Genomic DNA, 17,941 nt, shown 5'->3' with positions numbered 1-17,941 from the left:
CCCATTATCTTCTTATCCCGGCTACTTGTCATGGGACAGGGAGGGTGCTATTGCACTCATGTCCTGCTTGTGGACTTCCTATAGGCACCTTATGGCTTCTCTCTCTCTCTCTCTCTCTCTCTCTCTCTTATCATTTTATGTTTCTATAGAGACATATTTATACTTTATACTGAGAATATATTTTGAGAATGATGTGTCATTTGCAGCAATTATACTTTACTGCGCTTGTCCAGAAATCACTTACCATGGTAGTGTAAATCCTTCTGGAAAATCTTTTTTCCTCCCATACTGCTTGCAATGTGAAAAAATGTTTTAATTTCTCCTCTCCATTTAACAATCTCTAAAGGCTGATATCTCATGTTTTCAGAATCGTACTACATATACCTTAGAGTGCAATAGCTCTAATGGGCAGATGACGTTATTTGTACATGTATGGATATAAGCCTTATTTCTTGTAGGGAAGTTAGTTTGTCCCCATAACCCATGGTCAGATCTAGTTTAGCAGGAAGACCACTTTGTCAAAGGAATGAGTGATGGTGGACCAAGGCCCTATGCTCAGCATCACAAGCTACTTGCTACAAAGCCTCATCGTCATATATGCTGTTTATGCACACCTCCCCCCACCCCACTGCACTTAGGGCATGGGAAGACCAGTGACATAACTCAAATAAATAAATTGGCTTATCTTCCTATTACAATCACAGTTAATCCAATAAAGACAGACCTACTTTGCTAGTATTTCTGGAAAGAGTCGATGTCAAATATCTGATGGTTTTGCTTCCCCCACCCCTCCTCTCCCTCATCAGAAGGACCATGCCTCATACATTCTATGAATGGAGATCTACTGAGGACATTAGACGCTCCTGAAAACTGCCTGAAAGCAAAACTTATCCAGGCATCAAGAGAGGGCCACTGTGTCATATACTATGACAATGGTCATTTCTGTGTATTCAGTGTGAACGGGAAACAGCAGGCCACGATGGAAACTGATGATAATATAAGGGTGAGCAGCATGTCTTATTTTTACATTTTAGAAATTCAACGTCTTGATGTTCAAGCAGTACATTAGTAAATGTGAAGTGGAATGAAGGCACAACACATTTTCACTTGAATCCTCTGAAATATACAATATTCTATGTTATTGTGTATTTTAATATAGATTAGTGTGTGGATGGGTGTGTGTTGATAAGAATAAATAAAAGTGACGTTCAGACATGTATTCCTAACTTTGTTCCTAGTTATTAAAGGAACTAGTCTTTCATGTGAAATGTAGACCTATTAATATTTTTAATGCATTTACATTTCCCTAAAACCTTTGTTATCATGTGTTCTTCTAAGATTTAAGTCTCTCAACTAAGTGTAAATCAATTGTTACCACGCCGAGAAGCAAGTTAGTTAATTGGTTGTTTCATGTGGCATTTGAAATCATTGTGGTAATGTTTTGTGTTTCTTAGCCAATATTGTTGGCATTGGATTAGAAAATGTAAACCTGGAGCATTTTCATCACTTAAAAGAAATAAAAATAAGGACACAATCCTTTCCTGAAAGAGGGCATAATGCCTGCACAAGGAATGATCCTTATAGGGCTCAGAAGAGGTTTGCCTTCTTTCTCCCATCCCCTGCTTTGACACTTGCAAGAGCATGGCAGGGAATGGATGCTTCACCCCTATTTGGCCCTCTGTATGCTGCAGGATTCTTGATTCAGGTGATATAGAAGACCTCATGTTCCCTGTAGTAGTCTGTACATGTGCATTCACAAGGTAGAGAGGGGAGAATAGGACTCTCTTGAGCCCTGTAGGCGTGGTGTACTTGCAGGAGCTGTGCCCTTGTGTGGAGAAGGATCATGCTCTAATTGTTTGCAGAAAAAATTATATGGTGGGAAAGTGTATTTAGCTGTTTCTGTAACTTATTTCACATGTCCACCTGTATTTAAAGTAATATAAATTCATACTTCGCTTTATAATTGTCAGGCCTTTCGTAATTCACATTCAAGTGTTTATGATCTTCTTATCATAGCTCCCCCAGTACTTAGTGATTTTACTTTCTTTTTCCTATAGTAACAGTGCTGATAATGTGTCGCTTTCTGCTGTGATTATGTTGTCAACTAGGCCAGTAAATCTATAAAATATCTAGCAATTCCTTGCTGGCCAAAACAATTTCTGCAGCATTTGTCATTCTCAAGGTTTCGGGAATGTTGCTTTATGCAATGGAAATTCTGTTCTCTCTGGACCAGCAGTACACACAAACCATGCTATTATTTTTCCCAAGCAGTCCCAGATGAATTTTCGTCTTAAACAATCCACAGACTTTCCCCCAGAGCTTCTGTACTTTATCATGCTGCAAGGGAAGTGGTAACAGGATGATTAAAACAAGAGTGTTCAAAATGTCTCTGCCCATAGGCACTGGAGTCCAACAGTTTCATGGTTTGTTGCTGGTAGAAAATAGAATATGTGGAGGAAGTAGAAATTTAGTTCCTTGCTCAAATTCTTCTGCATACTTTCCTGTATAACTATGGGCTTGGCTTGCAGGATGTTGACAGAGTTGAAGCTTTCAGTTGTTATGTTCAGACAGTTTAATCTTCTAATTTACTGTCTTGTACACAAGTACGAAAAAAATGCTACCAAGAGAACTTTTAGGCTGTCTGGATATACTCAGGGTCTAATCAACGCTTTCCACCTGTTTTTGTTTTAAATATTGTATTGCTCAGTGGAACTTAGGCTAACAGCATATCACAGCAGATCTGCCTTTCAGTGTTTAGATATCTTAATGAGTAACTTAAATCTAAGTAGGCAGGCAGTCCAGAGAACTAAAGTTATTCTATCCTAAACAAGGCCAGCATGCTATTCCACCCAAAGGAACCAATTTATTTTTCTTTCCTGAGTCTGTTTTGAAAAGTCAAGTATCTAACAGGCTCTTGCTGCTTTATACCAATGTTGTCAGGCTGACAGGTCTGGTTTTTAAGAATAATGGTCTTTCAAGATTCTGAGGTTTGAGACTCTTCAAGGGAGTGTAAGTTAGAAACAAAACAATATGGAGCTTTCCTTAAGTTCTACGCTTTGGAAGGCTGTTTGTGCATCTGAACTATATATTGAAAGAAAGATCAGTTATTATTAAATCACTGCTTAGTAAAATCCCAAAAAGCTTTCATAATGAGGCAACATCCGAACATTAAATTGAATATCTTCTCTAGCCTAATTCTTATGAATAAGTGCATCCTGTATTTGCTAGATGCCTAGAGTCACATTAGGAAACTGAAATCTTGACAGACTGCCCCCCCCCCCCAACATACATATATGTCTATCAGTGTTTTTCTCATCCACATCTAGATGACTTAGTAGAATGCCACATTAGTAAAACTTTAAGTTCCACCTTTTATTTAATCAAGAGAACAGAAACCCACTGAATTCATTGGTAGTAGAAGAGTTAAAGATTAATGGCTTTAATTTGCCTTTTAACATAGCAGTTCTCTGATAAAAAGCCTCCAGTATAACACTCAAGTGAACCATAACCATAAGGTTAATGGATTTTCATCAGATGAATTTTATAACTGTAGCAAATAATTATTTGTCACGGTCTTTGCTGCAATTTCAAAAAAATACCCCTAGGAGATCGCCATTTGTGAAATGAGAAAAAAATGGATATTGATTTTGCTTGTAATGAATAATCTTTTCAGTAATTGTACTTGGTTTGTTAGATATCATGAGCCTAGCATTTTCTTTTCAACAATTTACTGGCTCAGCTTCATCATCCTTCCCCCTGTCTATATTGTCATCTATCCACGTATAATGTGCCCAGGACTGATGTACTTACCTTCTAAGCACATCTGTGTAGCAAATATAGTTTCGCTTTTATATGGAGAATGCCTAGCAGCTCTTTGGTTCTTGTAATAAGAAATCATAACCACTGTGATATAAAGTTTGGACATACTGCATTTTAAGGCAAAATTCAGTTTGTATTGAGTGACTGATTTTGGCTGTCTCATATTTAATTGAGATGTGGTTAAAAATGTTAGTGTCCATAGCACAGTATATTTTTGACTGAATGCATAATAGTAATTCAAAACCACACTTCTCTGCAAAAAGATTGTTACCAGCTTTCTTTCCCTAGGGCTTATAATATAAAACACACTCTGTGTTAAAACATTTTGCTTACAATGGGCAAATGGGTTTGCCTAGGCAGGTGCAGTAAATTATGAGCTTGAAACCACTTGATCAAAGAAATTAACTGGGGTTCTGATTGAAGAAAAGGAAGAAATGAAAAATTCTGGGCACTCTTACAGTATATGGCTCAGTTCAAAGAGCCCCCCTCCATTTCACAAGCGGTTTCTCTTGTTGGGGGTGGGGGAGAATGCCGTTTTAGAGAAATACAAATAAAAGCCCATCTTGTGTACATGGAACTAATTGTAGTGGTTTGTATCCCAGCTTATATATTTAAACTTTTTATACTGTTAACTGTTCAGTGTGACTTGCATGTAGCTAGAATTCAGTACTATACTGGGCAAAATCTCCAAAATCAGTTGAATAAAATATAACAACATACACTTTTATAAGGGTAATTTTTAAGTCTAGTTTATTTCAAAGAAGAACCAAATGCACAAGTGTATTTATTATTTATTTATATTATTTATTTACCACTCCCCATTGAAAATTTCAGAGTGGTGTACAAGATAAAATAAAATAAAAACTGAATAAAATGCTTTAAAATAGATTTTAAAAGAAGCAAAATGTACAGTGAACCGTGGTTGGTCATTAAAGAAAGGCTTCCGGGAATAATGACGTTTTCAGGAGGCGCCGAAAGGAATACAAAGTTGGCGCCTGCCTGACCTCCAGAGGCAGGGAATTCCATAGGAGGTATGAAGAAGAAAGGGACATAACAAAGACAAGTTGGACCTGTAACAAAATGTTGCAATGTGGAGGGCTCTTGTTCAAACAGACATGCCATTTTTCAAGATGCTCCATTCCTCCCCCCACCCCAACAGACACTTGGCATTCTGTGGCCAGTGAGTATACTCAGTCCTCATTGGGCTGAGTATATGTGTGTGTATGTGTGTGTTTCACCCAAAGACTGTTTCTTCTTCTGCAAAACTTGTGACTTCCCCCCCCAGTATGTTGATACCTCCCTCCTATTTCTCAATAGCCCCATTTGGCTATACAGTTGTCATAACTTTTTAGTTTGTGTGGCCAAAGGATGTGGATAATATCCTTGAAAGTGTGAGATCCAGCACTTGCATGCTTAATCCTTGGCCTTCCTGGCTGATTAAAGCAGCCAGGTGGAGGGCTGGCAAAGTGGGTAAGGAGAGTAGCAAATACTTCTTTAGAGGAAGATCTTATTCCATCCAGTCTTGAGATAGCTGCCATGAGACCCCTTGTGTGGGGGGGGACCCTCTCTGGATCCAAGCAAGCTGGGTAATTTTTGACCAGTCACACATCCTACATTTTGGGATAAAATGCTTAAGCGTATTGTGGTGTCTCAGCTTCAAAGGTCTCAGATGAAATAGATGATCTTATCCCATTTCAGTCCATTCTCAAGCCTGGTTTTGGAACTGAGGTAGATTTAGTTGCTTTAGTAGAGTACGTGCTGGAAGGGGATAGGAAGAGTCCCCTTTTTGTTCTGCTGGACCTCTCAGCAGTGTTTGATGTCATCCCATCACAGTATCCTTTTGGATTTCCAGGATTGGCTGGGTTTAGGAGTTTATGATGGTTTTAGTCCTTCGTTGGTGGTCATTTACAGAAGGCATTGCAAGGGGACTCCTGTTTGATGCCTTGGCCATTTGGAATGTCTTGATATTAGTATGGATATAAAATTATCCATTTATCCTTTTCATCAAATACCAGAGAAGGTGTTGATGTCCTGAACTGGACTGGATAAGGGCTAATACACTGAAGCCTAATTTAGATGAGACAGAAGTGCCTTTTGGTCAGCAGAGTCTCTGGAATAGGGATCCAGTCTGTTTTGGGAGCACTCCTTTTGAAAAGTCAAGTACATTGTTTGGGAGTATGCCTAGATTGGGCTTTCTAGCTGGATTCCCAGATAGTGGCTGTGGCCAGAGGTACTTTCCCCCAATTAAACTGATGTGCCAGCTGTGCCCAGAGAAGATCAGACCTGGCATGCCTTAGTTACATGCAGCTTGGATTACTACAATGGACTTTAAAGGTCTACCTTTAAAGAGTCTTTGGGATCTTCAGCAGGCCCAGAAGGCAGCAGTAAGGATTATTATTATTATTTATTTATATAGCACCATCAATGTACATCAAGGATGTTAGTCATAGGATCATATTGCACCTATTCTGCAACAGGTGCACTGGTTGTCCAATTATTTCTGGATAATTCAAGTGTTCAAATATTGTTAATTATCTTTAAAGCCCTAACAGCCCTCCAGGTTCAGGATACCTGAAGACCACTTCTTCCCATACCAGCAAGCCCATTCACTAACATCTATTGGAGAGGCTGGGGCCTGATTGGGACAAGAGAGAGGGGCTTCCTGGTGGCCATGCCCAGTTTGTGGAATCCTGTGAGATCCATGTAGTTCCCACTCTGGTTTTATTTTTATACCAACTGGTTAAAACTTTTGTCTTGCCAGGTAGACGATTTTTATGTGGTAGACCTTGTAGACTGTTTTTATCTATCAAGTGTGTTCTGTTTTTGTGCTGCTGGGTTTTTAAAAATTTGTTTTATGGAATTGTTTGGTTTATTTTTTGTAAGTTGCTCCCAGCAATACAAATATATTGGAAGGGTAGAGTATAATATGTCTAAAATAAATAAACTCAATACCTCAGTTCACTATTAAGTCGTAAATGACAGATTAAAAACATGAAAGGGTTGTTAAGTTACCTGCACGCGCACACAAAAAGCTAATGCTATTTTAGACTTGTGGATTTTAATATGTTGGAAGCCAGTTCCAGCCATGGAGAAATGGGTTAGAAATCTTGGAAAGACAATGGCTGTTCATATGATAGAAGAATCATTTCCCATGATGTACACACACTTGTTTCTTTCGTCTTCCTCTTATCTCTGCTCTAAAAAACCCTACATAAGCTATTTGACTAATCAGTGAAAAGGGATGATTGTGCACACATATTCCTCTTAGATCACCTTCATATTTTTTTTTTTTAAAAAACCATTTCTATGTCTATCTCAGGCTTTAAGAAATTACAGTGTCCAACCCTATTCAGCAGTAGGAAAGATCTCATTTTCTGGGCACTAGAATTCAAGAAAGGTGCTGGTAAGCTGGGAAGGATCCAGAAATAGCTGTGAAAATGATAAAGTTTTTAAAATTCAAATTGCAATGAATTTGAATTTAGTGTTGGGGGCTGGGGGATAAAGGCAGGATTCAAATTAATAAAAGGTTTTCAGAAAGGAAAATAATTCTTTGTCCTATCCATGGATATGAATGATGGAAAGATGTACTCACTTTATGGTGACAGCTCAATACATTCTACATAGTAATCTGAATTTGCTATGTAGCCAGTTATGTAGAGATTCCAGAGTTGTGGTGATCTGAGCATTGCCTTACAGACTACTGCTTCACTACATGGTTAAAGCACTCTTGTGGCGTGTTTTTAAATAGCAATCATAAGGTAAATGGTTGCTTGTTACCATGGCAGTATAACAAGCAATGTGTGTAAATTAGTAGGAAGATGATTTAGGTTAGGTATGGGGAAAGAACTTCCTAAGTTACAAGGACAAAATTAAAGAAAGGAAAGTAGAAAAGAGGGGTGGGGAGCAATGGAGCAAGCGATCTAGGAAAAAAATGAAATAGAAATACATTTCCTTCGTTCCCTTTTTGTTCAAGTTGAACAAGCATCTGCTTGAAATCTTCTTGGTATACGACTGGGCCTTCCATTTGGCAGTTGTTGTGCATGAAAACACTACCAGCAATTCCACTATTTTTTCTGATGAATTCATGATGTCATCTTATTTCTGGACTTGGCCATACAAGAATTGGATTTATTGTCTTTGACCAAACATTCACATATGTACAAGCAAATTTGTTAAAGGATTAGCAACTGTAGAAAGTATCAGTCTGCATTCCCATCAGCATACTGGAGATGAGTTAACAGGTAGAATTCAAGAAGAATGGGAAGAGGAAAATGTGTGAATTTTATAAAAAGTGCTGTTGTTTCTTATGGCTCATTTTTAAATTTGTATATTCCAGAACAAATTAATAAAACATCACATTTGCAACTTTATACTATGTCATTTTTTTACCCAGCCTTCCTCCTTCAACTCCCTTTCTCCCTCCTATTGCATTTTTATGTTTTATCCCACCTTTTACCAAAAGAATCCTTTCTTGTTAAATGGTAAGAAATGGAATAATTAAATGAATGGTGACAGTTGTTATTTTAATAGAAGTCATACCTTTCTCTTTTCTAGGCAATTCAGCTGAGCCGGGATGGACAGTACCTCCTTACAGGAGGAGACAATGGAGTTGTTATGGTATGGCAAGTGTGTGACCTCAAGCAACTTTTTGCCTATCCTGGTTGTGATGCTGGAATCCGTTCTATGGCTCTTTCGTATGACCAAAGGTGAGAGTTGGTCAGTGTAGTGTCCTTTACTAATGCTACCATTTTTGATTGGCTTCATTCAGTGCAGATGAGCTAGCTAACAAGGATAAAAATGAAAAAGTACCACTGAGAAAGCAGCTTGATCAAATGCTATACTGTTGCTGAATTTACAGTCTCTTCAGAAGTCTTGTGAACTGCCCAGAGAACTTCGGCTATTGGGCGGTATAGAAATGAAATTAAACAAACAAACAAGTAAATGATGTCCACTACCAGATAAATTTTATTTTCTATTGAGAAAAAATATTTGGGAGTGTTCCAGCCATTTTAGTTTAATGCTGGTAAATTATGTATGCGGTTAAATGCTACCTCTACATAAAGATACTGTAGCTTTTTCTTTGATTTTTGTTTTCTCTTTTTTCTTCACAGGTGTATCATGACAGGCATGGCTTCTGGTAGCATAGTGCTTTTCTACAATGATTTCAACAGGTGGCATCATGAATACCAAACCAGATACTGATGTTGGAACTAAGCCGACCATCATATGCAGCAGCTCTCAGATGAAGACTAGCAAATCTCTTTTCAGTATCTTACCAGAGCCTCAATTCTTATAAATAGTTAATATAACATCTGAATGTAACTTAAAATTGCTGGGAGATGCTATTTTTTAAAGTTAATTGCTATTTTTGTAGACCTTGCTTGACTTTGGGGTTGGAGGGAGGGGAATAAGCAGAAAATGGCTGCTGGGGTTCTGTAGCTTAAAAAGAAAATCTATATTTTTAGTCATAGTAAGTCTATTTTGATCCATGTATGGGGAAGAGACCTAAATCAGATGGCTAAAAATCTTGTACTAGCTATATTATGAAACATGTTTCTCATGTAAATCTTTATAATCTTGGGGAATATTTGATTTTAACAATGGAAGTTGGTTATAATACCGGACCTTGGTTATAATACTGGTATTTTAAACTGGGCTTACCCATACCATGTTTTTGTCTTGTACCTTTACAATGATTGTACTATTTCAAGCACTGAATTTCTGGGAATCAAGAATATTTAAATTATATAAACGTGGTTTTGTTTCCATCAATGTAATTGATCAAGCATGCTTCTGAGTCTAGATTATTAGTTTGTGGATTTTCTTGCCCATTTGCTGTTTTGTTGTGCAGTTGAAGAAATCAGCAGCAGAGTTGATATATCAAATGCAAGCCCTTATTTCCCCACTCCCTGTCTGTTCTTCAGTGCATACTCAAATGTGTTTAGTTCCTCAAAAACAAGCTTTGTTTCAAGGACTTTGGATGTATCTTTCCATTATCAACTTCTATACCTTTTAAAATCATGTGCAGATTCAGAAAAAACCTCCTATTTGCCTAAAAACAATTAGGCTGGAGCCAGAAGATTATTACAACTCTGCCTACAGATGCTATTTTAATGTTTTTAATCTTTGTAAACCACCCAGACAGTTTTTACTATGGAGGTGGTATAGAAAGGTAATAAACAATAAAATCGTAATAATAATATGGAGGCAAAGCTTTTATTTCCATTATAACACAGCTTGTGAGAGCTGTGTAGCACAAGCCATGACCCAGTACTTTTTAGTCCTTGGTCCAATCATGATGACAATACAGAATGCCCTTTCGTCCAACTGTTAGGAAATTAAATTTATACTGACCATGTTATTTTGCTGTTGCATAAATTCTACTTTTTCTACAAGATTGCTGTGCAGAATTCTGTGAAAATATTTGTGAAAGGAATTGTATTGTTTTGTAGGTCTGTATTGCATAAATAACTACTTTGTATGTTGTGCTTTATTAAGATTTGAAACTTACATTCCATATCTATATTGGTATATAATTTTCTTCAGCTGCTTAGTTGAAGCAGTTCCCATTGTTGCTTTTTTCCTAGCATTCAACTATTCTCTCTTTACGTAAAGATCTGAAAGGGGAAAAACTCAGTTTGAAATAAGAAATTAAATAAAAATGCATTTGTAATTTAATGTATCATTCATTGCAGTGAAATTTTATCTTTCTGATCTAAAACAAAGTATTTGCCCCTTAGGAAAACATAAGCTTTGTGATAACATTGTAACTCATTTTAAAAGTTGGTTCCGTAATTCCTTGTTGACTTTTGTTTTGGACCTGGTCACTGCTACAGGTGCCCTGAGGTTTGTTTATGACTACACTTGTCGTAACTCAGACCTAAACTCCATGCAATTGATGGAATAGCCTTGCATGTGGGTAATTGTTCACTCATTTGATGTGTATTTCCCGAAGTAGTAGAGCCTTTTTAAATTTGTAAATTACATAAAACATCAGATTAGCCCAGAGTTCTAATAAAATGCTTATATGGATAATGGTGAAATACTTTAGGACACTGAGCAACCAACTTTCAGATAAAAAAAATTCTACTCCTTAGAAATAAAAGGTTTTGTTAGCAAAACATGGAGAAGGAAAAGACAATTTAAAATGCACTCTTCCCATTGGTGCAAGTATTTGAAACTGAACACATTTCAAAAGTATTTGGTTTGAGTCAATGAATAGAACAATTCTCTCTCCTCCTCCTCTGTCCCTTAGAAGATCTAGGCAGTGTCCAATGTAGGAAATAAAATTCAGGTTTAAGATTCTGTACTTACACACAATATGCCAATTGCCCACAACCTAGGAATACTTTAATAGGAAAGTTAATGGTTCTTGTTAATGCAGGGTTTGGGTAAAGATGGCTTACTGAATATTGTTGAACTACAATGCCCATCACCCCTAGTTATTGAGCATGATGCCTGGGGGTGATGAGAGTTGGAGCCCAACGTCATCTGCAGGGCCACACGTTGCCCTCCCCTGTGGCAAGGAACAATGTCTGGATTCACACAACATGACAACTCACACTCAAGGTTGGGTGCAAGTTGAATGTGAGTTGTTGCTGAACCATAAGTTAACCATGACCAAGCCACAGTTTGCAACCCAGCAACAAACCATGGTATCTCTCTGTGGATTGTTTGTCGTTAGCAAACCATGGTGTGTTAGTGTGACTAGGTTTCACCCAATACTTCAACCCACGCTTCAGTGGCAACCCACCCTCAATCTTGTTGTGTGAACCCAGTCAATGAAAGCCTTTTTAAAAAAGTTTAAAAAGTAAAGCAACTAGAATAGCTTTGGATTCAGTTTCTTCCTAACATCTAAAATCAATGGGGCATTGGGGAGAAAAGGTAGAAAATCTTTAACTGTCTGAATATAACTCTATAGCTTCAAAGACTTGAAACATAAAGAGTGGAGTGAAAAAAAGCTTTCAGTAAATTTGATTACAAAGCACTGTATGACCATTAACACTGAAGTTAGAAAATCCTAGGTATTAAATGTGCTAGTGTACAATAAGGTTCATTCTGCCTAGGTCAGTGCATTTAGATAACCAACACTATTGATTAATCCAGTATCACTACAAATCTAAGCTACAGAATCATTTCTTCAATATATTTATGGTACTTTTCCTGATCTTATGTTGACTGAAAACTGATTACATATGTCTGAAGTGTTACTATTCCAGCTTGATTTGATTATATTCTATGATATAGCAGAGTTTGACAAACAGCACGTCCCAGGTTCATCTTCAGTTTTAAATAAAATAAAACTAATAAAAAAAACCAACAACCACCAGGTAACGGGAAAGTCCTTGGCTTGTGACTGTAAAGGCAATAGTGAGCTAGGTGGAAAATAGACTGACTTTGTCTAAGGTAGCTTCTTTTGTTCACCACTGGTATGGGATGGCAGTGGTAGAGTTAACATGATTATCTATCTCTATTGGAAAAAGATGTCGGGACTGAAGCACCCATTATATTTGCCATACAGATGACACTGAAAACAGCATCACAGCATTATCTCCACCAAGCTGCAGTAATACTTACATACACTGTTTTGGGTAAGTCATCACATAATTAGTCTTGCTCCCAACCCCACCACCTTCACTATTGCTATCAAACATGTGGAGGGTAATAGCAGAAACCCTCCCCCTCCCCATGAGACCACACAAGAGCTCCAAAGGTTTAGGAGAACTGAAACGTGTGAGAAAAATTGTTCATACAAAAATTCAGCCATACATTACTCACTGGATTCTTGTCCTGTAATCTTTGGTACAATCTTATGGAATCCCATTTCTGCACAAGCGTTGAAGCAAACAGGAGTTGTGAAAAATTACATTCCACTATGATGGTGAGAGAACTGCAGAGGCTGTTTGAAAGAACCACCAGAAAATCCAGAAATTTACTGACCTCAGCAGCTATTCTGTGATTGCCCTTAGTTAATTTCCTATTTCAAAAACAGATTAAGGCTTTAACAGAGTGGTTCCCTGGCAACTTAGCAGGACTGCTTTGCTACCATGGTGTATCTAATTTTACAACGGGAATGTGTGAATGGGGCACAGATAAACCCAACTCCTACTGAAGGACCATTCAGCGCTTAAGTTTAGTTTTGGTAGAGTAGAACCAAAAATAAATACAACTCTTTAGTTTCTGCAGCCACTTTGTCATGAAAATGCAAGCTCCCAATGCAATTTGAGTGGAGACATGTTTGCCACCTCCTTGTAAGAAAAAATTGATCACATTTGGGGACTGAAAGCTTAGAGCGAGAGCAGTTTACTTAGAAATTAGTCCCACTGTGTTCAACAGGACTTACCCCTGTAGCTGCAGAGTTCAGTGTACAAAAGGCTGTCTTGCCTTATTTGAATCAAATCACAGAATCATAGAATAGCAGAGTTGGAAGGGGCCTACAAGGCCATCAAGTCCAACCCCCTGCTCAGTGCAGGAATCCACCCTAAAGCATCCCTGACAGATCCACATTGTCTGCTCTGCTAACATAATTGGCATGTAGGACAAAAGGAAATCAAGGTTAGCAGCCACATTGGACTGGCTTCCTAAATTCTCAAAAATTACTACTTACTCTTTTCAAGAAGAATATTTATTGCAGGTCTTATAGTTCTAATGTAAAGTAAAGGCTAATAGAAAATGATCCAGAATTATTAAAAAGGAGCAAAAGGAAACAAGCAGAGTACATACAATATTGAAACAAGCATTAAGGTAAGATACAACTCCATCTATGCTCAGCTGCACTTTTCAGCATCACTGCTCCCCAAAATATTTCAGCTCCTTCTGAAGTTATAAGGAGTGGGCTAATGAAAAAACAAAATGGCAAAACTAGTCTGTGTTGGTGCTCAGTGGTTTATTGTTTTAGTTAGCTTGCTCTAAATATACTGCTCCATTTTCAGTAAAGCAACATGCAGCAAACTTTCTATTCCAGACAATTTTCATTGTTGTTTGTAAACATTAATGACAGGGAATGGGAGGCAGGAGGCAGTTTGTGCAGAGCAACAATGACTGAAAAAGCTTAATTGACTGTAGTCTTCATAGCCTCCCCAAAATGGGAAGAGAAACAATTGGCCCATGATTGTGTTATTTTTGTATTCACTTCGATATGGAACGTTTAGGTTACCTAAACCTTAATTTCAAATCAAAACTTTTAATAATTAGACCACCCCACCCTTTCATACATTCGCTCTTACTCACACAACTTTCTTTTCAATATTGTACAGATTGTCCACTGGGACCAGCCTTGCCTTTTCAGAGTAACTCCAGAACTGAACTCTAAAGTAGCATAAAAGAATAATTAGATCTTCCTAGTTTTCTTCTCTGGTATTTTTTATTTTAAGCCCAGAGTTTACTGGGTGAGGCCTCTTAATAGTTCTTCGTATTTAAACTTTGTATATCAAGATGTAATTAGCACCAGAGAAGATTAATTCATTTTCATTCCAATGTTGTTTGAAATTATATTTAACACTATTTTTAAAAAAAGATAAGAATTTCCAAACGTAATGGCCAGAGTACTAAAAACTACTGTACGTACTATTCTTTTCAAACATGTGAACAAACTACAGTAGTGAGGGCAAGAGAATAATAGCGAATAGATTCCTGACCTAGCAGTGGGCTTGAGTGGAACTTGTCTTAAATGAATCCTGCAGTAGCATCATGACATGCTGAGACTGGGCATGTAGAGAGTTTGAGTGGCTCAGAAGCAGCAGGGAATAACGCCTTGAGACCAACCGTAGGAGGTTCATGATCTGCAGCATTTATCATGGTGGTTTGGTTCACAGCAGCTTGACCAGAGTTCTGACAGCGCTTGTTGCAGAAGATCTGTCTTTCTTTATCTAGAGCTGTGTTCTATAATGTAAATTTTTGAAAAAATCACATGACTAATTACTACGATCATATATAACAACATACAGCAAAACACACCCTTTAATGCATGCATTAAGTCTGATGAAAAGGAGAAGTAACATTAGAGGTTTTTTCCAAATGTACGGTTGCTGTTGGTGGTTTTGGAGACTAGCTTTTGCCATGCATAGCACCCAGAGAACAAGAACTGTATTAAAAGCATGCTATCGTAATGCCAATGAGATCAATTTTAATGAATTGCTTAAAACAAAAAAATTAATTTGCCAGTCTGGTGAGGAAAAAGCACACATGCATGGTTGCAAACAATAAAAATAAAAATGGGTAAAACACATGCCTTACTCAGACTCTGGTCTAGCTATAGTGGCACACAACTGATGCTTGATTTGCATCAAGAGATATCCAGCTCGTTCAACAGAACTCAAACATGGTAATGAAAAAGGGGCAGTGAATCTAGATGTGGATCCAATCCCACACCAGCAACATACAGTGGTTTGTATCCAGATTTTGGCTTTTGCAACTGGGCTGGCAGAAGCGGATTTCTCCCCCCGAATAGGAGCCCTGCAAATGGTGCACATATGGTTGGGTGACCCTGCTGAATGGAGTGGACTGTAGTATGAAATCACCAAAAACTGGACAGATGCACCTTTCATGAATGGAGATCTACTCATGAAAAGTGCTTTTGCCCAGCTCTGTTTTATAAAGGAATAAAAGTAGCAAAAGTTGTTAATGTTATATCAAACTGGACATGTGCATGCTTGCAAAAATACTGTACTTATTATTATTATTTTTAAAAAAGAATGCTTGTGGTGCACATAATACTTTTTTTCCAATGTGAGCAGCCTCAGCTTTCGTTGAGTAAAAGCTAACATAGACAAGTATGGTTTCCCATTGATTCCTGAAATCACATTGGTAGAGAATATGCTACTGTAATATCAGGAATTACTACTGATCTTGCCAGTGTTTGCAGTTTCAAATTAAGCTGCTTAAAAATCTGGGGGTAGTATGAACGCACTCCAAATCATTATGGTAACAAGCAGAATACATTCTATTTGGCTTTGAGTCCCCTGATTTGTCCTCCTGGCATAAAGTACAGATGCACAATATCTTCCCATTAATTGCAAAGTCTAATCTTGTTCCACACACTTATTAGCCTAATCAGGTAATCAAGTCATTTGGCCCAGTGGGTAGAGGCAGGGGCAAGATTTGCAACCTTATAGGAGCAAATTTTGGTATATTTAGGCAAATAGTGGGTTGGAAGCCAGCTCAACTAAAAACTTTTCTTTTTCCTAAAGCTTTTAAAACTTGATGTTGTGCAGACTTTATACTGTTAGTTTTACCCTACCCTGTGCCTGCTTACCCTTCCCTGTGCCTGTTGGCATTCTCTTCCCCTCCTTATTGTTTTACTATGATTTTATTAGATTGTAAGCCTATGCGGCAGAGTCTTGCTATTTACTGTTTTACTCTGCACAGCACCATGTACATTGATGGTGCTATATAAATAATAATAATAATAATAATAATAATAATAATAATAATAATAATAATAATTTTAAATTAGTTGCTGCTTCCTTTGAGAGCTGAGAAGGAATTTTCTCATGCTTCATCTACAGGGAAATCAATGTGGGTTTTGTTTTGGTAATTCACATCTCACTTCTTCCCTCCTTGAATCATATCAAATGCAAGTCAGTTTAAGTGTTTCTTTAAAAGCTGTTGTATTGGTAATACTCTGTTGTTGCAGCTTTTGAAAGTGAAGAAAAAGGATTTTATTTGAACAATTGGCATCGCTTTATCAATGCCTTTTTCAAGTGCTGCATTGCTGTTAGCGAAGCTCCACTCGAGGTGTCTGATGCCTCCATGTGCCCAATTTTGTGGGATTAATGTCAGTTTCTGGAGGCTGATGTGTACATTGTGCTTGCAGCAATGCGACCGCCCTTGTGCCCCTCGATCCTTTCCCTTCCTGGCTATTAAAAATTAGCTGAGGGGGTATGACTGGGTGGGTCCAGGGAGTGGTAAATGCTTTGCTTGAAGGTTTGGTTCCTGCTTTCCTTAAGGAGGCAGTAGTGCAACCACTCCTGAAGAAACCCATTCTGGATCCAATGTTATTTGATAACTACTGAGAAATACACCTTTCTTAGGGAAGGTACTTGAGAGGGTCATGGTGGAGCAAATGCAGGAATTCTTGGATGAGACTGATTATCTAGACCCATTCCAGTCTGGGTTTCAACCTGCTTATGGGACTGATTCAACCTTGGTTGCCCTGATAGATGACCTTTATCAGGAGAGTACAGGGAGTGTGACCCCATTAATTCTGCTTGATCTCTCATTGGCTTTTGTTACCATTGACCATAGTATTCTCCTGGATTGACTCAGTGGGCTATGTTACAGGGGTTCCAGTAACTTAACTGAAGGAGTTAATTTAAGAGAATAACATTGGATGCCCGTTCCTTGGGCCCTTGGCAATTGAGCTCTTGGGTTCTGCAGGATACGATCATCTCCACAATGTTGTTCAACATCTATATGAAGCCAGTGGGAGTGGTCATTAGGGAATTCGGAGCCAAGTGCCATCACACCACTCTGTCTCCTTGTCATATCTGAATCAGGTGAGGCTGTACAAGCACTGGATCAGTGCCTAGACACAGTGATGGGCTGGATGAGAGCTAATAAACTGAAGCTGATTCCTGGCAAGATGGAAGCCATGTGGGTGAGTGGTCCAGGTGATCCATCACTGCTGCTGGATTCCCAAGGGGCAGCTCCAAGTACCTTTTGCCAGCTTTGAGTAGTTTGCCAGATGTGCCCTCTCCTGGACAGGGATAGCTTGGCCAGTGATACAGGTGCTAGTAACTTCAAGACTGGATTAGTGCAATGCACTTTATGTGGGGCTGCCGTTAAGGCTGGGTCAGAAGCTGGAGCTAGTAGACAATGCAGCAGCTCAGGTGTTGTCAGGAGATGCCCCTTTTTAGCTGAGGGAACCTCACTGGTGGCCTCCTTGCTGTGGAACCCCCTGCCTCTGGAGGTCAGCCAGGCAACAACATTGTGTTATTTTCAGTGTCTTCTGAAAACATCTTCATTTCAAGAAGCCTTCCTTGATTGACCAGCCATGGTTTTTATTGGTATTCTGTTTTAAAAAACTTTTTAGTATGGTATTTATTCATTTTATGTTTACTGTTCTGGAATCTATTTAAATGTGGTGTGGTATATAAAAGTAAATAAATAAACAAACAGGGCT

The 17,941-nt window shown here is 38.2% G+C and overlaps 2 protein-coding genes across 6 annotated transcripts in view; one reads left to right on the top strand and one right to left on the bottom strand.

The window, feature by feature from the left end:
- The window catches only part of LRBA (LPS responsive beige-like anchor protein), a 424,729-nt gene extending 414,232 nt beyond the window's left edge, over positions 1 to 10,497 (top strand). For all 3 annotated transcript variants that reach the window (XM_063136108.1, XM_063136109.1, XM_063136107.1), the window contains exons 55-57: positions 807 to 1,003; positions 8,374 to 8,525; positions 8,931 to 10,497. In XM_063136108.1, coding sequence (XP_062992178.1) covers positions 807 to 1,003; positions 8,374 to 8,525; positions 8,931 to 9,021 — 440 coding nt within the window. In that variant the 3' untranslated portion in view covers positions 9,022 to 10,497. The remainder of the gene's footprint in view (positions 1 to 806; positions 1,004 to 8,373; positions 8,526 to 8,930) is intronic.
- A 3,749-nt stretch (positions 10,498 to 14,246) lies between these two features.
- DCLK2 (doublecortin like kinase 2) overlaps positions 14,247 to 17,941 on the bottom strand; it is a 94,386-nt gene continuing 90,691 nt past the window's right edge. For 2 of the 3 annotated variants that reach the window (XM_063136444.1, XM_063136445.1), the window contains one exon: positions 14,247 to 14,700. In XM_063136444.1, the coding sequence (XP_062992514.1) occupies positions 14,485 to 14,700 (216 nt within the window). In that variant the 3' untranslated portion in view covers positions 14,247 to 14,484. The remainder of the gene's footprint in view (positions 14,701 to 17,941) is intronic. The other variant, XM_063136446.1, reaches the window with a different exon arrangement.

This window comes from Elgaria multicarinata, chromosome 10 (assembly GCF_023053635.1).
Source record: "Elgaria multicarinata webbii isolate HBS135686 ecotype San Diego chromosome 10, rElgMul1.1.pri, whole genome shotgun sequence".
Lineage (NCBI taxonomy): Eukaryota > Metazoa > Chordata > Lepidosauria > Squamata > Anguidae > Elgaria > Elgaria multicarinata.
Note: the sequence above shows the minus strand (reverse complement) of the source record. Positions and strands in the feature narration are given on the sequence as shown.